The sequence below is a fragment of the Echinops telfairi genome, unplaced genomic scaffold (genome assembly GCF_000313985.2).
Source record: "Echinops telfairi isolate 266 unplaced genomic scaffold, ASM31398v2 ScPeMD7_2565;HRSCAF=3150, whole genome shotgun sequence".
Lineage (NCBI taxonomy): Eukaryota > Metazoa > Chordata > Mammalia > Afrosoricida > Tenrecidae > Echinops > Echinops telfairi.
Window position 1 is genome coordinate 1,107,543 of NW_022106463.1, and position 21,034 is coordinate 1,128,576.

The 21,034-nt window shown below is 42.6% G+C and overlaps 1 protein-coding gene across 5 annotated transcripts in view; it reads left to right on the forward strand.

The window, feature by feature from the left end:
- IFT88 (intraflagellar transport 88) overlaps positions 1–21,034 on the forward strand; it is a 105,720-nt gene that overhangs the window by 61,682 nt on the left and 23,004 nt on the right. For 4 of the 5 annotated variants that reach the window (XR_006680430.1, XM_004714829.4, XM_045293983.1 and 1 more), the window contains exons 22-23: positions 2,982–3,047; positions 11,708–11,814. Coding sequence is in view for 3 of the 5 variants with exons in the window: in XM_004714829.4 (XP_004714886.1) it covers positions 2,982–3,047; positions 11,708–11,814 (173 nt within the window). In the remaining 2 variants the exon portion in view is untranslated. Of the gene's footprint in view, positions 1–2,981; positions 3,048–5,030; positions 5,180–11,707; positions 11,815–21,034 lie in introns of those variants that run through there. The other variant, XR_006680431.1, reaches the window with a different exon arrangement.

Genomic DNA, 21,034 nt, shown 5'->3' on the forward strand with positions numbered 1-21,034 from the left:
TACTCCACCCAGAAACAGTGGCATTCATAAACTCGAAAAACATACTCCCATCCCGTCCTGCAGACTCACAGCGGCCCTACAGGACAGAGTAGAACTGTCCAGAGTTCGGCTGCAAGGCCTGGCCTTTCTCCTGCGGAGCGGCCGGTGCGGCACGGCTGCTTTACAGAGTGGAGATGCATCGTGCATGCCAATACCATTGTTGAAATTCTAGTCATTATCCAGAGTTAACATGTCATCAATGTCAGTTTAGCCCTAGGGCAAAAATGGGTATTTTGTTTACAGTAATTTTTATTTCTGTTTTTTACTCACCTAATTCCAAATGTCCCTCTAAGCTTGGCTAACCGGAAAGCCTCTCTGCCACCTGCACTCCCTGTGTCCCTGGAAAGGCCAGAGCCCGCTCGTTTTTTCCTGGTGCTGCTGTCACCGCCGTCTGGGTTGGGGACGCTTGTCCTGACCTGAATCAGCGCTAACCGCTCCGGACTAGCTATGACGCAGCGAAATTAATTAAGTTGAACCAAGAAACAGCTTCAACACATTCTTAATCCTCTCGTAGAGCATGAAATGACCCAGGGAAAAAACTGCTTCAGTCCAAAGGAAGCAGTGTACTCGCCAACCAAGATGCTATGTTCCTTTTGTATCTCTGTGAGTGTCTTCAATTGACTTCTGAAATGCTTTAAGACATATATTTAATGTGCGTAGTCCTCACATCTTTAACTTTCCTGCGTTTCCGACTGGACCTTCTACATGATATAAACCCACCACCCACAAACAAACAAGCAAACCCACCGCCGTCAGGTGGATTCAGACTCATAACGGCCCTGTCCAGGATCTCCGAGACTGTCCCTCTGTGGGAGCAGACAGCCTCCTCTTTCCCTGGGAGAGCAGGCGGTGGTTTGAACTGCCGACCTGAGTTAGCGGGCCAACCCACCAAGGCTCCATGACTCTTAAGGCAGTGGTTCTCTACCTCCCTCATGCCGTGCCCCTTTCATACAGTTCCTCATGTGGTGGTGACCCCCATAACATTATTTTCGCTGCGACTTCATAACGGTAATTTTGCTACTGTTATGAATTGGGCAACTCCTGTGAAAGGGTCGTTCAAACCCCAAAGGGGTCGCGACCCACAGGTAGAGAACCGCTGATCTAAGGATTCCTCAAACAGCTTGTGGGAAAATTCCATTATCTTTTCATTGCATTTTTCCACAGTTTCTGAAGCCTCCTCAATTGTATACATTTTATTTATGTCAACATCAGTTCCCATTCACCTGTGTTCCATTCAACATTATACAGAAAGTGCGTGTGTATATGTGAAAGAGAAAACAAAATTCTGAATGATTTAAAGACATTAATATACTTGGATTGTCAATTGCAAGTTAGCAGAGAAGACACTAAAATTTATTGATGTTTCATATCAAACTTTCATTTGAAATGTTAGTGCAACATTCCTGTTATACTCTGGGGTCCTGATGGATTCATGATTTTTTTCGCAATAGTTTTTTTGCGCTATAATTCTCATGGCATATGTTTCCATAGGTTAGCTGTACATACGTCACCACAAGCCATTCTAGAACATCCTCCTGACTCCTGTATTCATTAATTGCTCATTTCCCTCTACGACCCCGCCCCCATCCCTAATAGGCCATCACACCAGTTACTGTCTCTGTACATCTGCCCATCACATGCTTCAGGAACTGGAAACCATACTACCTTCCCCCAAAGAAGAAAGCAGCAAAAATGTTTTTAAAAGAAAGAAAAGCCAATAACAGTATTAAAATAAACCAGAAAAAACCTCTGCTGAGGAAAAAGCAGGAAATATTGAAAACTGGAACAAATCCAAAAAAGGGAGATCAAATATCCAGGTGCCACATTTTACACTAATTACATCTGCCACAATCGAGTTCACAAGTCTTTGTCTGCTAGCATCGCTATTTACATCCCTGGACTGTGGTCAGGTGACCCACCAGACTTCATCTGTGTGGGGACCCTGCAGGTGGATCAGGGGCTCCCACTGTCATCCATAGCCTTCTGCAAATTGGATGTTCACAATCTACCCTCTGATCCCATTCCTCATTCCGATTTGGATTTTGTTATGTATCACCCTCGATCACACAGGCTGGTGTGCTGCTTCTATGAGGACTTGGTTGACGACTCACTTAGATGGCTGCTTGTTTGAATATAAGCCTTTAAGACCCCAGACTCATAATGTTTTTAATGGGATTTTAACAAAGATACTTACCCAAAATGCAATTTCACTCTTCTTGAATCTAATTTATTCTAAAACAAATGACTTTCCATAAAACTGAATAATATTAAAAACTAAAACTTACAGAAAACTTATTTTTATCTTTTCCAAGTAAATGAGTGATAATAAAATTAATGAATTAATGTTGGTCTACAAATTAAATGACTTCCATTTAAAATTTTTCAGGTAATCTTTAATTATTAGATGAGTGGGTCTTAATTGTTTATCACTAAAATATTTATTTTAAGAACTGTAAGTCTCAACCATCATTGATTTACTTCTGCTTTAGTCCTTTTTCAAATTTATAAGGTTTTTTTTCAGATGTTTTATTAAAGTGTATATGTTTGTGGCAAACATGCAGCCTTTATACCAAATTGACAAAGTGTGCTGCTATATTGAAGCAAATATAGTTTAGTCACTTTCTTGGGGGCTCTTACCAATTTTATGGCAATCCATCATTCAGTTGTATTAAGCACACTTGTGCATATGTTGCCATCATCATTTCCAAAACATTTTCTTTCTACTTGAGCCCTTGGTATCACCCTCACTTTTTCTCCTCCCACCCCCGCACTCCCACCTTTGTGAACCCTTGATCAATTATATATTCTGTTGTATCTTACACTGTCCACTGTCTTCCTTCACCCACACTTCTGTTATTTGTCCCCTTAAAAAGTAGTATTTTTCTGAGTTCTGTCATTTCTACAATCTGTTAGTTTGATATTTTTATCTTTTTAATTTGCAGGTAACTACCAAAAAGCATTAGACACTTATAAGGATATTCACAGAAAATTTCCAGAAAATGTTGAATGTAAGTGAAATTGTATTCTGTACCTTTTAGAATATAAGCTCTTGCATATTATGTTTTAATATGTATGAATGATATTTGCTATGACAATTGCAGGTATAATAACCCTAACCTGTAATTTCTAGTTGTTAGATACCATACATAGCCACTCCATATGTTTAAATAATTGACTCTGGGGCCCGAAAATCTAACATTTTAATCAAAATTGACAAAGGATTTAAATCTATCACTACATTTTTCTCAATAATAAACCAGTCTATACTTTAATGCTTTACCTTAAGAATAGATTTAAAGATCAAATTATTTAAATCATTTGATCTACACTCAATGATGCTCTAACAAATATGTTCATTCATTCATCAGTTTTTAAATTCTGAATTGTGCAGCTGATGGATTATAAAGGTGAATATTTATTATTTATATCCTGCCTGTGCCGTTAAAGTGTTTTAATGGCTCATAACAGAGTTAAAATATAATCAACTACTTAACAGATATAAAGGAAGAGGACCAATACAAAAAGATAAGGAGGGGAGAAAAATAACACGAAGACAGGTGTGAGTCTTGGAAACCGGGCCCACTGGCTACGAGTAGGTCAGCCCTTTAGCAGGCAAGGCAGGTAAACAGAGCGCTCAGCCTCTGCTTCGAAGGCACCTCCAGGCTACTGGGAGCTACATTCAGAAATGATGGTAGTGCCAAATGGCAAATGGTTCATGTCTTGGTAAAAATGATCAAATGTGCACTTATAGTTGTCTTGATGTTTTCTGCTTCATTCTAGATTTTTAACTTAGTATTTATTTTCAAAAGTTTATAAATTTTCAGTTTTTCATAGAAGAGACTTTTTCCTGTTACACTTTATTTTTTTAAGCAGTTTTAGAATTACAGAAATCTGTGCAGCGAGTACAAGAGCTCCCATATCCCTTCTCGTCCCTCTGCACAGTTTGAGTGATAGGTTGGACTCACCCCTACACTTCACACAGCTTCCAGTTGACATGAACTCTAACTGCCACGGGACTCTTTGTGTCATGGAGCCCTGTGGGCTTTCCCACACAAATGACACCACGTGTCTCCGCTGCTCTACCCTGCAGAAGAGTCCCATGCCCTGACATGCAGTGTCCCGCCACCTAGTCACCCTCCTCCTTCCTCATGGGTCCCTGGCAACCAGTGATCGTTTATTATCTGTATCGTTTTGTATAGAAAAACAAAAACAAAAAAATGTTTAAACAACAAGCGTGTAAGTTAAAAATTACCCTAGAGTTTAAAAAGTACTGCTGTTAGGTGCCACTGAGCCCATTCTGTCTCCTGACGACTGTGTGTACAACGGAACGAAATACCGCCTCCTCCGGCACCGTCTGCCCAATCAAGAGGTGCTGTGTTGGAGCCCTTGTTGAAGCCACTGTGTCAATCCATGTCCTGGCCGGTCTTCCTCTTTTTTTGTTTTTCTTGATGCACTTTACTAAGCACAGTGTCTCTCCTGATCATGTGTCCGAAGTATGTGAGATGAGTCTCGCCTTTTGGATTCTAAGGAGCGTACTGGCTCTACTCTTCCCACAGGCAGGCTAGTTCTCCTGGGAGTCTGTGGTCGAGGGAGCACTCTCCACGGGCATCACTACTGAAAGGCATCCGTTCTTCCACTTTCATTAGTCGGTGTCCAGCTTTCACGTGCATATGAGGCCACTGAAAGGACCATGGCTTGGGGTCAGGTGCACCTCAGTCTTCAAAGTGACCTCTCTGCTTTTTGACACTTAAAGAGGTCTTTTGCAACAGAGTTGCCCTGTGTTGTTTGGCTTCTTGACGGCTGTTTCCATGGGTGTTGACTGTGGACCCAGTAAAGTGAAATCTCCGACAACAGCCTTTCGCCATGTACCGTGATGTTGCTTCTTGACCCAGGGTGGGGACTTGGGGTTTCTTGTGCTGCGGGGGACCCCTGCTGAAGGCTGCAGTCTTGGATCTTCATCAGTAAGCTCTTCGAGTCCTCTCTGCTTCCAGCGAGCAAGGTTGCGTCGTCCGCGCCTTGCTGGTGGTGAGTGAGCCGTCCTCCGGTCCGGGTGCTGCACTCTTCCCGTGATAGTCCTGCTGCCCAGCCCACTTGCTCAGCACACCGATGGCTTTTGAGGCTTAGTCAGTATCAGCCCCAGGTGAGCGTCTGGGCTTGAAGGTCTTATCATGCCACGCCTCTGGGAGGCTTAGCCGTTATGTAATACTTCAGTAAGTCCTATGTGCTATTGACATATGAAGAAAAATAGATAAGGAGTTGGAGCATGTATCTATATTATTCTAGATAGGGTAAACAGGGAATGTCTTGTTAATAAGGTAGCATTTTAACAAAAACCCATAATAATAGAGTAAGGCATGAAGACATTAATGGGGGGGTTACAGAATTAACCCCACTACTGTCAAGTAGATTGTGACTCCTAGTGGCCCTACAGGACAGAGTAGAATGACTCCTATCGGGGCTTCCAAGACTATGATCTTTACAAAGAAGAAGTGATGCATTTGATTATGATGTTGGCAAGGGATATTGAAAGTACTGTCAACTACCAAAAGATTAAAGAAATTTGTCTTAGAGCCAGAATGCTCCTTAGAATCAAGGATTGCAAAACACGCCTTGTGTACTTGGCACAGAAAAGGACATCGTGCTTGGTAGGCGTGTGTGTCAGAGGGGATGAAAACCTTGTAAGGAGACGAATCAACACGGTGGCTGTGACCATGGGTTCAAACCTAACAGCGATCGTAGAGTGGTGCTGGCAGGATGCTTGTGTTCTGTTGGGCATGGGGTCGCTGTGAGTAGGAGCCAGTGTGATGGCACCTGACAACAACAACAACTCTATGCGGTATGTCCTACATGATTTAAAAGAAATATAAATGTTTAATTACAAACTTATACAAAACAAAACTCACTGCCATTTTTTCCAACTCATGGCAACTCGATAGGACAGAGTAGAGCCCTGAGGCAAGCCCCGAGGGTTTCGGAGACTGTAGCTCTTTACAGCAGTAGAAAGCCTTGTCTTTCTCCCTGGGTTTGAACTGCTGACCTTGCAGACGGCAGCCAAATGCTTAACCTGGCCTCCTTCCATGCCAAAGGGCTTCAAAAAGTTAGCAGAGAAATAGAAGTAAAAGATAGATGAATTATTCTATCAACTCTTTGTAGCCCTCTCATATTACTGGGCACCCTGTACAAAGAGGTAGTTTCTGTCAACAACTTAGGAGGACGAAACAGCGGTCTAGGGACAGAGTTTTGTGCACTGTTACTGTCAAGTTGCTGTCCATTCAAGCTAAATTGTTAGACATTTAGAATATAATATGAAATTTTTCGTAGTAACCACAAAAAAGATATATAAATTTAAAAAATAAAGTAGAACACAAAGAAACTAAATAATAAATGGCAGAACTACCGTATTTACTCGATTATAAGCCGACCCAAATATCAGCCGAGGCACCTAATTTTACCACAAAAACTGTGTCAAAAATGTGCTGGAAAAACTCGGCTTATACACAAGTATATAAGGTAAGAGTCAAGGGAGGACATTAGGGTTAATTTGTCAGAAATTATGTAACAATTATAAATATATGACAGAACCTAACAAGATATGAAGCAAATATTGACAGAACTGAAAGTCTACAAAAATAGTATCAACAATGGAGAAAATATTTATAACCCACTAGCTCCACCAGACATATTTGGTACACTTCATCCAAGAGACGTAGAATACCAATTCTTCTCCCATGCACATAGATCATGCTCTAGTATGAACCGTACGTCGTTTCACAAAGCAAGTCTCAATACATTTTAAAAGACTGAAATCATGCAAAATATTTTCTCCTCCCACAAGGGAATGAAGGAAACTAGAGCAATAATAGATGGAACACCGAACAATTCAAATATATGTGAAAATTAAGCCCCACACTATTAAAGAACCAGTGGATCAAAAAAGAAATCGCAAAGAATTACATACAATTTAGGGGTGAATGAAAACGAAAGCACGCCATAGCAAAACACAGTGGGATGCAGCCAAGGGGTGCGCAGAGGAAAGTTTACAGTGGAAAATTATTATATTTTCAAAAAAGAAGAAGGATCCTGAATTAATAACCTAATTCTCAACCTTGACAAACTGGCCCAAAGACAGCAGGAGAAAGGAAATAACAGGCACCAGAGTAGAGATAAATGAAAAGAATTGAAATACAACAGAGACCATGGGCAAAGCCAAAAATAGATTATTGGGGGCGGGGGCGGGGGTCAGTAAAATTGATAAACCTTTGACTGTACTGACTGGATCAAAAGCGAAAGACATTGCTGCCTTGTCATATAAAATAATGAACAATTACATTCCAACAAATTAGATAATCTAGAAAATTTTCCAGGAACACAAATTACCTAAATTCATTCAAGGAAAAAGAAAATCTCAATAGACCTAAAACGCTTTACTGAAGAGGTTGAGTCAGTAATTTTAAAAAGTCCCCCCAAACGGTATGACTTCCCTGGAGAATTCTACCAAGCATTTAAAAAAGAATTAATTAGCACTAATTCTTCTCAAAACCCTGCCCCTCAAAAATAAATAAATCAGAGGGAAAGGTCCTTCCTCATTCTATGAGGTCACCATCACACTGTTTCCAAAGTGTCAGAAGATCTCACGAGAGCACTGCAAACCAATACTGCTTATGAATATAGATGCAAAAACCACAACAAAATCCTAGCCAACTAATTGCAGTAGTATGTTTAAAGATTATACACCACGACCAAGTGGAATTTATCCCAGGCATGCAAGGATAGATCAATATAAGAAAGTCAATTTAATAGAACAAAGGAAACAAAACCACATGATCATCCCAATGGTTACAGCAAACGCATTTTACAAGATCCAATACCCATGTATTATTTTAAAGCTCAACAAAGTACATATAAATGATAAAGGATATTTTTAAAACCACGAAGCTAACATCAGACACAATGGTTAAGAACTGAAAGCTTTCCCAAGAAAAGGAACAAGACAAGACTGTTTTCACCCCTGCTAATCAATATTGTCATGGAATGTAGTATTAAATTAAAATGGCTAATGGGGGGAATGGGGTGCCAAGCCCCACCCGCTACTAATACCTACTGGTTCAGTAATGCATAATTGTACGGTTGAGATATATAAGTATTATATTAAGGTCATTGAGAGCATGAGAGATAAAATAGATAGTACAATGATACAGTCAGACACATTACATGGTAGCATTGCTCACCTCAGCGCAGCTTGGTGGTCCACGTGGAGAGAGGGGGAAGGGTAGGTGGGCAAGGGACCAAGGAGAGAGGACTGGAGAGGAGAGGGGAGTGAGCAGGGAGTGAGCTGCAAGGAGAGTCTCTCTCGCTGACCCATGCATATATACCTTTGGGGGGCATGCCAGCCCACTAATTATAGGTAGAGACATACGTCACAGGGAGGGGCTGCACTATAGGTTACACAGTAATGAGGGGGTGGTCTCTGGGTCTCCATAGGAACCATTATTAGTAGGGTGAAAACACCGCCTACAGGAGCCTGTCTATTGTCCCCAGAGTCAGGGAGCAGGGCCCACTACAGTTTGGCAACTGATTGCTCTCGGGAGAAATGCCTGTGCGTCTGACCTCCCCCCACAATGGAAGTTCTAGCCAGAGCTATTAGACAAGAAAAACAGAAAAGTCACCCAGGCCAGAAAAGAAGAGTGAAACTCGGAGCTGTTGTGTTTTTGTACAACAGCAGCACGCCATTTCAAAAGGAAATGCAGAAAACAGCTCTGTTTAGGTTGTTGTTAGTGCCATGGAGTCAGTTCCAGCCATAGCGGCCTGATGGGTAAAAGCCTGAAAGAGTGAAATACCTAGAAATAAAGTTAACCAAGAAGTCCTAACTAAGTGAAAATGCATGCAGTGTTTATGGACCAGAACACTTAATATGGTTAAGATGGCAATGCTAATCAAAACAGTCTAGTCCTTTCTTCTAAAAATGGATGCGCCAATCCTTAAATTCTTATAGATAGTAGTTGCACAACAGGATCCATGTAATCAATTCATTGACTGTAGAGAGTGTTGACCAGGCAAATGTTTCATTGTCGATATTTTCACTGCAAGATTTTAAAAACTTTTGTGTCATTGCAAGAGTCTCAAGTCACCAAAACAACTTTAAAAATAACACAGTTGAAGGAGTCCCCCCACCCCCACCCCCGCTGCAGTAAGGACAACAGCGCAGTGCTGATCAATGTCCACAGACATCGAGATCAAAGGAATAGAACTGAGAATACAGAAGTAAACCCACACACTGGATCCAAACCCACGCAAGTGACTTTCAAGTTGTCTGATGCCAAGTTCATTAATGGGGGGAGAACAATCTTTTCAACAAATGGTGTTGGCACAGCTAGATTGCCACATGTAGAAGAATGGAATTGTAAGCCTACCTCACACCAATAACCTAAATGTCAGAGCTAAAACCATGAGATTCTCAGATGAAAGCCTAGCAGTCGCTCTTCACAGCCTTGAGTTTGGTCATGGAGTCTGAGCTATGACACCAAAAGGACAAACAACAGCAAAAAATGTTTAAGTTTTATTCTTCATAAAACCAAAACCTTTTTTTTGCAACAAAGGACACTATAAAGAAATTGAAAAGACAGCCAGTAGAATAATAGAAAATATTACTAAATCATACAAGAAGTTTGCTATTCATGATAAAGAATTCTTCCAACCTAACAACAAAAAGAAAAATACTTCAGTGAAATGAACACAGTTCTTGAATATCTCTTTCTACAGAGAAGACATACAAGTGAGTAAGAAGCACATGGCGAGATGCTCAACATCATTAGTCCATAGGGAAATGCAAATTGATTCTGATACAGGTTATCATCTGTACGGGAGCAGATCCCACGACCCACTGCATGGGTTCGAACCACTAACCTTTCAGTTAGCAGCCAAGAGCTGAACCATCACATTAATTGTAGTTATTAAGTAGTGCTATAAGAAGAGACTAGTTATTGCAGTTATAGTAGTGTATGGGAAGATGTTTTTCAGTTGTTAGAATCTTTTTTCAAGCATACTAACCTGGTATCACTGCCTCGAAAACTCAGAAGAACCCAGGAAGAAATCTATTCAAACACTTAGCTTTAGAGGCCAACTTTTTGTTTTCTTCTGTGTATCTCTGTGTTTAACAAATTCCCTACAAAGAGAGGCATGGCTTTTATGTTATGGGAAACATCATTTTAATCTGAAATAAATGTTTTAAAATAATGATGGCCGTTAATGGCAGAGGCCGTTCTTACAGAGGTAGTAGGTGAACCCCCGTGGTTTGTGGTTTTTAGCATCGCTGCTCACTTTAGAGCCCTTTTTGAAAAGCACCGTGATACGTGGGCAAAGCAAGTGCCAGAGGAGGGCATGCAGAATGCTACTGTTTTAATAAGACTCAATATCAAGCGAGATTAAGCACTAGGACTCGGGGGCCATGGGTAGAAGTGATAGCAAGGGTTTTGTTGTGGTTTTACATTGTGTTTTTTAAGCAAGGAAACGGTAAGTGTAAAGTTCAGTGCTTCGAGGCATAGGCATGGGCTGCGGAGGAACACGCAGCGGCAAAGTGATGATGATATTCTAATTCTAGATCAGGGTGGGGAACCTTGCTCTTCCACGGCCCATTTGGATATTCATAGCATAATTCTCAGGCCATATGAAATTGTCCGCTTAAAAATCAGCCTGCTTTAGTTGCTCAAACATATAATCAACTCACCCCTGATGTGATGGTCCTGGTGGCCAAGTGGATATGCACTGGGTTACAGTCCACAAGTTCAGCAGCTTGAAACCACGGCTGCTCCAAAGGAGAAAGACCGGACTTTCGACTCCCATAAACAGTGACCGTCTCAGAAACCCACAGGGCGCTTAGGGTCAGTGAGTCGGCATTGAGTGGAGTTCTGTTGTAGAATGTGATGGCCAGAACCACGCCTCTTTGGTGACGTCTGTGATGTTAGGTGGTCTTGAGGATATTGAGGGTCACATATGGCCTGGGGCCGAACGTTCCCTAACGCTGTTCTAGGTCATCAACTGGAGGGGGGATTCCTAAGTGTTCATTTTCACCCTTCACTGCAGCTGTTCTCTGCGTATTTGGTAACCATTCTAAGTGCAACAACCATAAAATACGATCTGTATTCTTTACAGTCCCAGGAATTTGCCTGTAGTGTGAATGAATATTTTTCAAAAGAATGCATCTGTCAGGCTTGACGTCTTAAAGAATGCCTACGAGTAATTTGTATGATGGTGCCATGAACAAGCTGCCCATACTGTGTAGCCCACTCTCCACTGTCATCTCGGATGCACATTTCTGAAACTGCCCATCAGGGCTGGACGTAAATTCAGCGAGCCCCATTTAGGTCCAATCGGAACCCAAGTTCACTGTGGCATCTGCCTTTCAAACGCTCTTCTAGAACTGCCCCTGCGCTAGTTAGCGTGCGTCCCTTCCCTACAATGTGGCGTGCGGGCAGGGCAGATGGGCAGAGTGTAAAGACAATTCCCCCGGTCTAGAGAGTGAGATAGGAATGAGAGTGGAGTGCTTTCACAAGCAAGCAAGGCGATAGTCGTGAGCACCATTGCAAGCCCCAGAAGGCTGCGTTGACGGTCCTTTGTCTGTCAGCACTGCGCGTGAACCCTTTCCTACCTAAATATGCTTTTCACATTTCAGGCTTGCGTTTCTTGATTCGTCTCTGCACTGATATTGGACTAAAAGAAGTGCAAGAATATGCAACAAAACTCAAGAGACTGGAAAAAATGAAAGAAATAAGGGAGCAGGTATCTCATATGGGACGGAAACTGCTGTCTGTTAATTTTCAAACTGTCAGTCTTTTGTAGCTCAGTTGAGTGAGATTGGGAGCCTGTATCTGGAGAACATACACTGCTTTGGCATAAGAGGAGATACAATTAAAATTCAAGTTTTAGGATACAATTCGGTCACAAAGATTCCCCAAGCAGGAGCACGTGCGATGGCCGCAGTGGAGCTCCTGGGGCATGAGTAGCTGCTAACAGCAAAATCGCTGTAACCGTTCACAGCGTGAGACAACTGGAGCTTAGTTTGCAGACCTCATTGTCGCTGGAGTGGCCCGTGGGGAATCAGCAGCAACGCCTTGTCCCAGCAAGAGCACTTTTCTAAGCTGCTTGATCCTCTCTAGGAGAGCATAGCACTGAGAATAATGTTAAGCTATATGGGAGCACTTTCAGGTGTGCATTTATTTTTCTCACAGTATGTAATGTTCTCAGTTTCACTTCTTTCAAAGAATCCTTTCTGCAAGTTTGAGTTTGGGGTAATTCATGATTTTTGCTTTTCTTTCTTTTTTAATCATTTTACTGGGGGCTCGTCCAACTCTTATCACAATCCATCCATCCATCCATTGTATGCCAAGCACATTTGTACATTTGTTGCCCTCATCATTCTCAAAACATTTGCTTTCCACTTGAGCCCTTGGTATCAGCTCATTTTTCCCCTCCCTCCCCACTCTCGCTTCCCTCATGAACCCTTGATAATTTATAAATTATTATTTTGGGAAAAAAAGTATTATTTTGTCATATCTTACACTGTTCGATGTCTCCCTTCACCCACTTTCTGTTGTCGCATCCCCCAAAGAGGAGGTTATATGTAGATCCTTATAATCAGTTCCCGCCTTCCACCCTCCCGGTACTTAATGATTTTTAATACGATTTTTGACTATCTGCCTTTCATAGAAAGAAAAGCTATTCTTAAAGTTTAGGTTGCTTTACTGGAAACACAGTTTTGAAGGGGGACTTAAATTGATTCTCTTTTTTGTTTTAACATTGTGAAAGTCGTGTGCTGAAGGAATGTCAGCCAACTTTGGGAGATTCCCTATTGCTTTCACGTTATGGTTAACTTGTGTAGGCTTTGAAGGTGTGATCTGATTGCATTGCTTAAGAATTATGAACCACTGCATCAGGTTTTTACTTTAAAAGTTCTGTAAATACCAAGTTTACATTAAAACGCTATGATAGGGATGTCGTCAAAACCTGCTGTGAAAATGAACGCAAAACCATGTATTAAACCCTAACTCAACCTGGTAACCTTCATTGGAGTGCTGTAAAACTCCAACAGGTATCATCATCATCATCATGTGAGGACTATTTACATTTGTTTCAGTAAGTGTAATTAAAAGGTAGTATATTTTCAAACCAAGAATATTATTTAGAGCTCAAAATTCTATATGTGGAGAGCTATCGACGCATGTGGACATTCATTTTCACAAGACTTGACATGTTGATGGAGTCCCAATGGAGTAGTGGATTGTGTATTGGCCTGCTAACCAGCATGTCAGTAGTTCGAATCCATTCATTGTTCCACAGGAGAAAGATGAGGCTGCCAGCTCTCATAAAGATGTACAGCCTCAGAAACCCGAGGTAGCAGTTCTGGGTTGCTCTGAGTTGGAATCGTGCGTTTAGTTTGTTTTTTTTTTTTAAGTTTAAGTTAGTTACAATGAGCAATGAGTTAAAACCTATACAAATTAGGGATCATGTGCAATATATACATTTCCTGTAACTTAAACCAGTGGTTCTCAGCCTTTCTAATGCTGCGACCTTTTAATACAGTTCCTCATGTTCTGGTGACCGCTCCCCAACCATAAAATTATTTTCGTTGCTACTTCATAACTGTCATTTTGCTACTGTTATGAATCAGGCGACCCCAAGGGGGTCACGACCCACAGGTTGAGAACCGCTGGCTTAACCCTTACCTAGAACTATTGGTATCTGTGGTATCTTCTCTATGAGAGGCCCAGGAGGCCTGTCTACTAACTTACCAGCTGCCCTAGGAGAGGAAGAGGGAGCAGCCTGCTTCTGTCCCGATTGCAGTGTTGGAAACCGCGCACTCGGAGTCAGAGCGACTCAATGGCAATGGGTTTGCTTGGAGTAATTATTATCACGGGTGCTCTGAAAGACTTCTACTTCTGACTCTCTTCAAACACAAGGAGCAGCTTCCTCATTCCCTGCAACTTCATTGCAGCCAGGCCACGAAGCAGCAGCACTCAGATTTTAGGCAGCAGTGATTTCAAGGAATTCCTGGGAAAGAAACTTGAGGGGCGAAGGCCAAAAGTCCCTTTTAAAGACATTCAGATTTACTTTTACATGCCGCCAAGTGGAAGGTTATCATTTCATGTTCTCATTTCTTCATTGTGTCCTTACAGAACCATTGTAGATACGTGAGGGGCCTTCACAAAGTTCGTGGGGAAATGGAATTGAAAGATAATGGAAGTTTTCCAGGAACTTTTTGAAGTCCCCTTGTGAATCTCTTTTTCTGTTCTTTACAAAACGTGACTCACTGTTTCCTGTTTCCTCTTCCCTTGTGCCTTTTGTTCAGTCAGCCCTTCCACTTTCTCTTCCCATAACATTAACTATGTGATAAAACTCTATTTTATCCAGCTAAGATGGAGTAATACATTTTATTACTATAAAGGAAGATATAAATGTAATTAAATCTGGTTTTCTCCTACCACTCACCTTTCTATCAAAATAGTTAAATATTCTTTCATTCTCGTCAACTGTATTCTCTCTCTCACATCCATTTATCCACCAGCACACACACAAAAATAAAACCTCCTGTATATGAGACATAAAGGTTTCCACCACGGATATTCACAAACAAAATCCCTTTGTTTAGTGAGCCTCTGAGTGTCATAGTTATAATGCAAATTAAGTGTCATATTTCAGGGAGAATATTTTAAAAGTCACAGGAACAAAATTTACTTTTTTCAACAAATCCCTGATTTATTAATTGCAGATAATCCTTAGGTTGAACTCACTGAGAATCTCCCCCTCCCTTCATTAAAGAATACTCTAACAAACCACCACTGTGTGGCTATCTCAGTCCATCACCCTCGCATCTGTCTCACTGCAGCCTGTGGAGACCCAAGGCCATTTTACGATCTCGCAGAACAACGGGCCCTTACAGTTTTCCCCCTCAAACTTTGTAAAGCCTCTCTCCTTCCCTAAAATTAAACACATAGTCGCCATCATCCACCCAATACTGAAATAAACATTTCATCTTGCTTCCCCATTTCCTGGAAATGTGTGTTAGACAGGGTTCTCTAGAGAAACAAAACCAGAATGCTAATAATTTTTTATATATTTACACAGATAGATAGATGTATAACATAAGAAATAAACAGCTAATTAAATTATAAAGCAGTACAAATGGCTCAGTGCAACTCACTCCCATTAGACAGCTGTGAGATACTGGCAGGCCTTCAAGTCTTGAGGGTCACCGGGTAGTCCTGTAGATAGAGCAATCCAGGCTATCCCGGCACAGGCAGCAAACAGCAAGGCAGGTCGCCAACAGTCAGCCAGATGACAGGGTCCCACAGTCCCCAGCTCAAGAGATGTAAGTTCCAATGGTGCAGCGAAGCAGGTCTTGAAGGAACCTCAAATTACAGTGACACAGTCCACGGGTTAGGTGTCCCACAAGTAGTGTAGCTTGCAAATTGAGGCACAGAACAAGCAAGGCAGCCGCACACTGGTCCGAGGATCAAAGAGCAAGAGACAAGAAAGGCGAGCCACTTATCTCTCCACCCTTCAATTAATCCCACGTGTTTATCCGCCCTTCAATTAACCCCACATGTGTTTATCGGCCAGGCTGGCACAATAAACAAACCACCTTATTTCTCTTGACTGGGTCGTTAACAACCCCTTGCCTTGTCTCCCGAAATGCTTCTCCCAGTGGCTCAAATTGCTGTGTACGCATGTGAGCATTTCCTCCACCATCCTTAGGTGTGACTCGTTAAGTCAATGTCCAAGAAACGTTTTCCCACTTAAGCTTTGCTTATAGACTCAAACTATGGGGTGGGTGCAGAGCTGGGGGGTGGGGGCTGGGGGTCAGTGGACAAGAAAACTCCTAGGAAAAAGGAAAGAAGCTTCACAAGAAAACTCTCAGCTCGCAAAGCCCTAACTCCTCAGTTTCTGCGAAGTGCTGGCCTGTTTCCACGTTGTCTTAGACTGTGAGCCCCGAGGGCAGGGCATTCTACTTGCTGGCTTGTGGAACGCATAAAAACACTATTAGATATAAAACAAAATATAATAAATAAACTTCTCAACTAAGGATACTCTCGCCTTTCCTAAATTTGAACTTAAAACTTCTGGTTCCTTTTTCCTGTGTATTTCTTGCTGAAAAATCTGACCAGTGCAACACTTCATAATCTTCCTACATGATTAAAATTGCTTCCCACACATCATCTTTACTGCCTGGGAAATGCCTCATCATACAGATACATCTGGATTTCTTTAGACATTTTCACTTGGTTAGACAGTCCGAGATCTTACATAGGAACGTTACTGGAGGGTCGAGTGACTCCAATCACAGCAACCCCATACGACAAGGCAGAACTGCCCCTGTGGGGTTAAGGGTAGAGGGAACCCCACAAAACATCCCAGGTTTGGTAGGCGCAATTGTACAGCGATAATAAGTAGAGATTATAGTAAAGTCATAGAGAGCATGAGAGTTAAAGGATAGAGTCAAGTAATGGAGTCAGACGCAATTCATGGTAGCATAGCTCACCTCAGCCCGGCTTGATGGTCCTCATGGAGGGGGCTTAGCCGTCAGAGAAGAAGCCGCTGCTTCGTCCTCCTTAGTCACCTTCTCCCGCCACCCTCCCGAGAACCAGGGAGCCTCATTATTTATTGCTAACCACGCATCATAGAGTCATACATCACAGAAAGGGGCAATACAATTCATTCTAGAACAAGTTTGATCACTCCAATGTCTCATATAATAAAACAGACAATTACTATTCTGGGAGGCATGCAAGTTCCCTGATAGCGGACAATAACCTGAGTCACCAGGAGGGGTATTAACATAGGAGTAGTAACATAAGCAATACAATCAATAGGAGGGGAATCACCTAGGGGTGTGCCCACATTGGTTGTGGAATAGACAGTGGTGTCTGCTTGATCTAGACAGCTGATAATGGCTAACTAACCTTGGTCACCCTTGGGCGGGTTTGCCCTCTCTGGTATCTCTTGCAACTGAATAGACCACCATTATCCTTATCAGAAGGGAGTGGGTCTTATTCAGGGTGAGTCAGACTAATAGTCTAGCCACTACAGATGGCCAATGTTAAGGAGAATAACCTCTGACCTACTTTCGCTGATCACCTATTGTACAGTCACTCTTAAGCAGCTAAGTTTGGTACATATTTTGGGGAGACAACTTAAGAGAAATCCTTCTGTTCCCCACATGCCCCTGTGCGTTTCGGAGGCTCTAACTATGGGAGGAGAAAGCCCCATCTTTCTCCTGTGTTGTGGCTGGTGGTTTCACACGGCTTGGGGATCACAGCCCAACTCGTAACCTCGGCACCGCCGAAGAGCCTGGACTTCAAACTCCGTCAATTAGCTATGCGATTGCAACGAGACATCGCAGCTAACCTCACGAACCCATTATTGGGTGTCTAGGATCTATTTTGTTCCCCTTATAAGTAAATCCTCAAGTGACTGAGAATTAAAATGCGCTCCGGTAATCGGGCCACATCGTTTGAGTAGGCCTGTCCTAGAACAGTGTTATTCCTTTGTGGTCTGTGGACCAATAGCATCAAAATAAGAACCTGGGAGCTTATTCGAATGGCGGACTCTTGGTCCCCACAGGCCTTAGTCCTGTCGTGCTGCGATGCAGATAAACCAGGGTGGGTGACGTGAACAAACACAGCTCTGCAGGGGCTCGAAGTCAGCATTCAGAGCACCAGCTCCAGGGAGGGTGCTCTCCATGGTCAGCTTTGGAGGAAGGTCCTGGGCTTGCTGAGCTGCTCCTGGACCATCTTTATGTGGTCACTTCGCTCTTCCCCCATCTCTGCTGCCTTCTCTGGCTTCTGCCCTCTCCTTTCATCTCCACAGAGTGACTGAAAGCATCGCTGCCCTTCAAACCCATAACCAGCTGTAGGACAGCGTGGAATTGCCCTGTGGGTTTCCTGGACGCCTTCGGAGTCTCTCCCAGACATCAACTGCACAGATTCCTGGGCCCCATACAGTTTTTATCTTTTTTTCTTTTTTTTTAAGTTAGGCTTAAGTGGAGAGCAAATGTTTTGAGAATGATGAGGGCAATGAATGTACAAATGTGCTTGACACAATGGATGGATGTATGGATTGTGATGAGTTGTATGAGCCCCTAATAAAATGACTTTAAAAAAAAAAATCCATACATCCATCGTGTCAAGCACATTTGTACATTTGTTGCCCTCATCAGTCTCAAAACGTTTGCTTTCTGCTTGAGCCCTTGGTATCAGCTCCTCATTTTTCCCTTCCCTCCCCGTTCCCCCCTCCCTCACGAATCCTTAATAATTTACAAATTATTTTGTCATATCTTATGTCTCCCTTCACCCACTTTTCTGTTGTCCATCCCCGAGGGAAGAGGTTATATGTAGATCCTTGTAATCAGTTCCCCATCCCACACAGATTTTAATTCATTAGTTCTGCTGTGGTATGAATTGAACTGTGTCCTCTCCCCACCACCTCTACCCTCCCAAAAATATGTCTTATTTAACCTTAATCTCTAATGCCTGCAAATGAGATGGGAGCTACGCTAATTCTGACTCATTTGCATAACAAAGACAACCCAAATGAGATTAGAAGTTAATTAAGGTTTACAACATGGATTTGTGAGGGAGGGGGGAGTGTTGGGGAGACACCGTTCAAGTTATACTACCCCCGACCTAATGAATTAAAATCTGTGTGGGACCCAGGCATCTTGTGTGCTTGTGTTCTTAACACATTCTCCAGATGAGTTTGATAGCCTGCTGAAGCTTGAGAGGCACTGACCTACAGTATATGTGCCCAAAGCGTGAGATGATCACATAATCAGCTCAGGACAGATAGACTCTGATGAAAGGATGGATAGATAGCTAGATGAGATATCCAACTCACTGCCATGCAGCCGATTCTGACGCACAGTGACCCCATGGCCGTAGGGTTTGAAGACTGAATCTGTACAGAAGCTGTTAGCTTTCGCTTATGTCTGCCTTGTAATCACCAACCCTGCAGTGAACGCCTGGCGCTTACCTGCCTGCAGCTCCAGAGCTCACTAGATGGACAGGACGTAAAATAAATCAGGCCTGGTATTTTTTTTTAATGTTTGCAAGTAGACATGGATTTCTCTCTGGAGAAGGGCGTGTGCTTGGTCAAGTGCAGCAGCAGTGAAAGAGGAAGGAGATGGCTTGACACTGACTGCATCACGGGGCTCAGGCACAGGCAGGCCTGTGAGGAGGGTGCAAGGATCTGAAATTCAAAAAAGGAAGTGGCGAATGCCAACCAGATGCCAAAGGGAATTAGAGAACAAAAACTATTCGAAGGCAAAGAAATGAATTTATTTATAAAAAGTGGGAAACTGCCCACTAGTTCAAAATTAGAAGTATATTAGTAATTCCCATTGAAAAACCAAATTTCTAAAATTTCAGATTATTCAAACAGACCGGTGATTTTCAAAGTGGACAGTACTGTCCCCTGTGGGGGTGCCGCCGTGATGGGGGGGGCTGTAAAATCAGGTGCTTACTCTGTATCCTGGACGATGGGCAATAGTACAGACGTTCCTCATTGTCAGGAGGGTCCTGAGTGCTGGGGTTTGTTTTTTTGTTTGTTTGTTTTTCTGAAAAGGGGGCAGTAGCCCAAATAAATTTGGGAACCTATGAAATTGACTAATGCTGTCTTGCTACTTAGTATTTTTCTCCCCAAAGTTCAGCAAAGACTTTCAAGAAATATGTTACTTTGGCCAGATTTACCAAATATATGACATTCAAAATAAACACAAGATGAAATTAATATTTGCTCCTACATGTTCAAGTACTACAAAAAATGAAGATAAGGTTAAAGACTAGTTAAACAGAAATCCTGTGGACTGTATTTCTTAAAAAAGAAAGAGATGCATTTGTAAGAGCTCTTAAAGCTTTGGCTTTCAAATTGTACCAAAAAAACTGCAGATTGAAAAAAGTTTATAGAAGCAATAGAAGTTACTAGAATAGCTTACACACTTCATACATTACTCCACTTACAAAACTCACCAAAATTACTGATTGTGATATAGAGTCTTGGCATCAAATTTGTGGTGATGTGAACATGGATTACATTTTCCCAGAAACCCTGGCAATACTGTCAGGTAAGCATTGGACTGCTTAACTGCGAGGTTGGTGGTTCCAACCCACCAGCCGCTCCACAGGCCAAAGATAAGGTTTACGGGCCTTGGAAATCTGAGAGAGAGAGTCGCTCTACGTTGGAATGGACTCATTGGCCTGCGTTTTGAGGCTGGCACAGTTTCCAGAGTGAGATTGCCAATCCTTTCTTAGAGGTCGATGCCGTGTGTTGTGGGTTTCCCCATTCTCTCACTCAGGAAGCCTGCATTAGGCTCTGCTGTGGCTGCAGGAGGCACTGTAGAGAAGATGCAGTGGCCCACAGGAGTTGGCACAGTGCTCACAGGGCTGACAGCCTGGTGGCAAAGAGACGAAGCCCAGCATTCTACCACAGAGCAGGCAGAGACATGAGGTGTGAGAGGTGAACATCCGGAGTTGTGGGGAATGGAGAGGTGGTGGGATTTAGCCCCACCGGAGGGCACAGTTCCTGGCTTGTTCCTGGAGGAGGAACTAGTGTTTGGAATAGGTGTGACTTGGAGGTGGATGAGGGAGAAGACGTGTGAAAGTATCCTGTTGGCAAGATGTCAAGGCCACACTCCCAAATAATTTGAAACAGACCAACACCCTGCCTTCCAGTTGATCCCAGCCCAGAGCAACCCTAAGGGGACAGAGGAGAATGCAGACCACCTCATCTTTGTCCTTCAGGGCAGGCAGTGGGTTTGAACTGCAGTCCAGTGGCAAACCTCCGAGTCACCAAGGCTCCTCCTTGAAGTTGCAGCCAGTAAAATATGTTTTAAATTCTATTTTATTTCTCTGGAATTTGAGGACACAGACAGTCTTCTTAAGAAAGTGTAGCTAGGTAACAAGAAACGGTCCCTGCATTGGGCCTCTACTCAAGTCCTCCCTCAATGCAA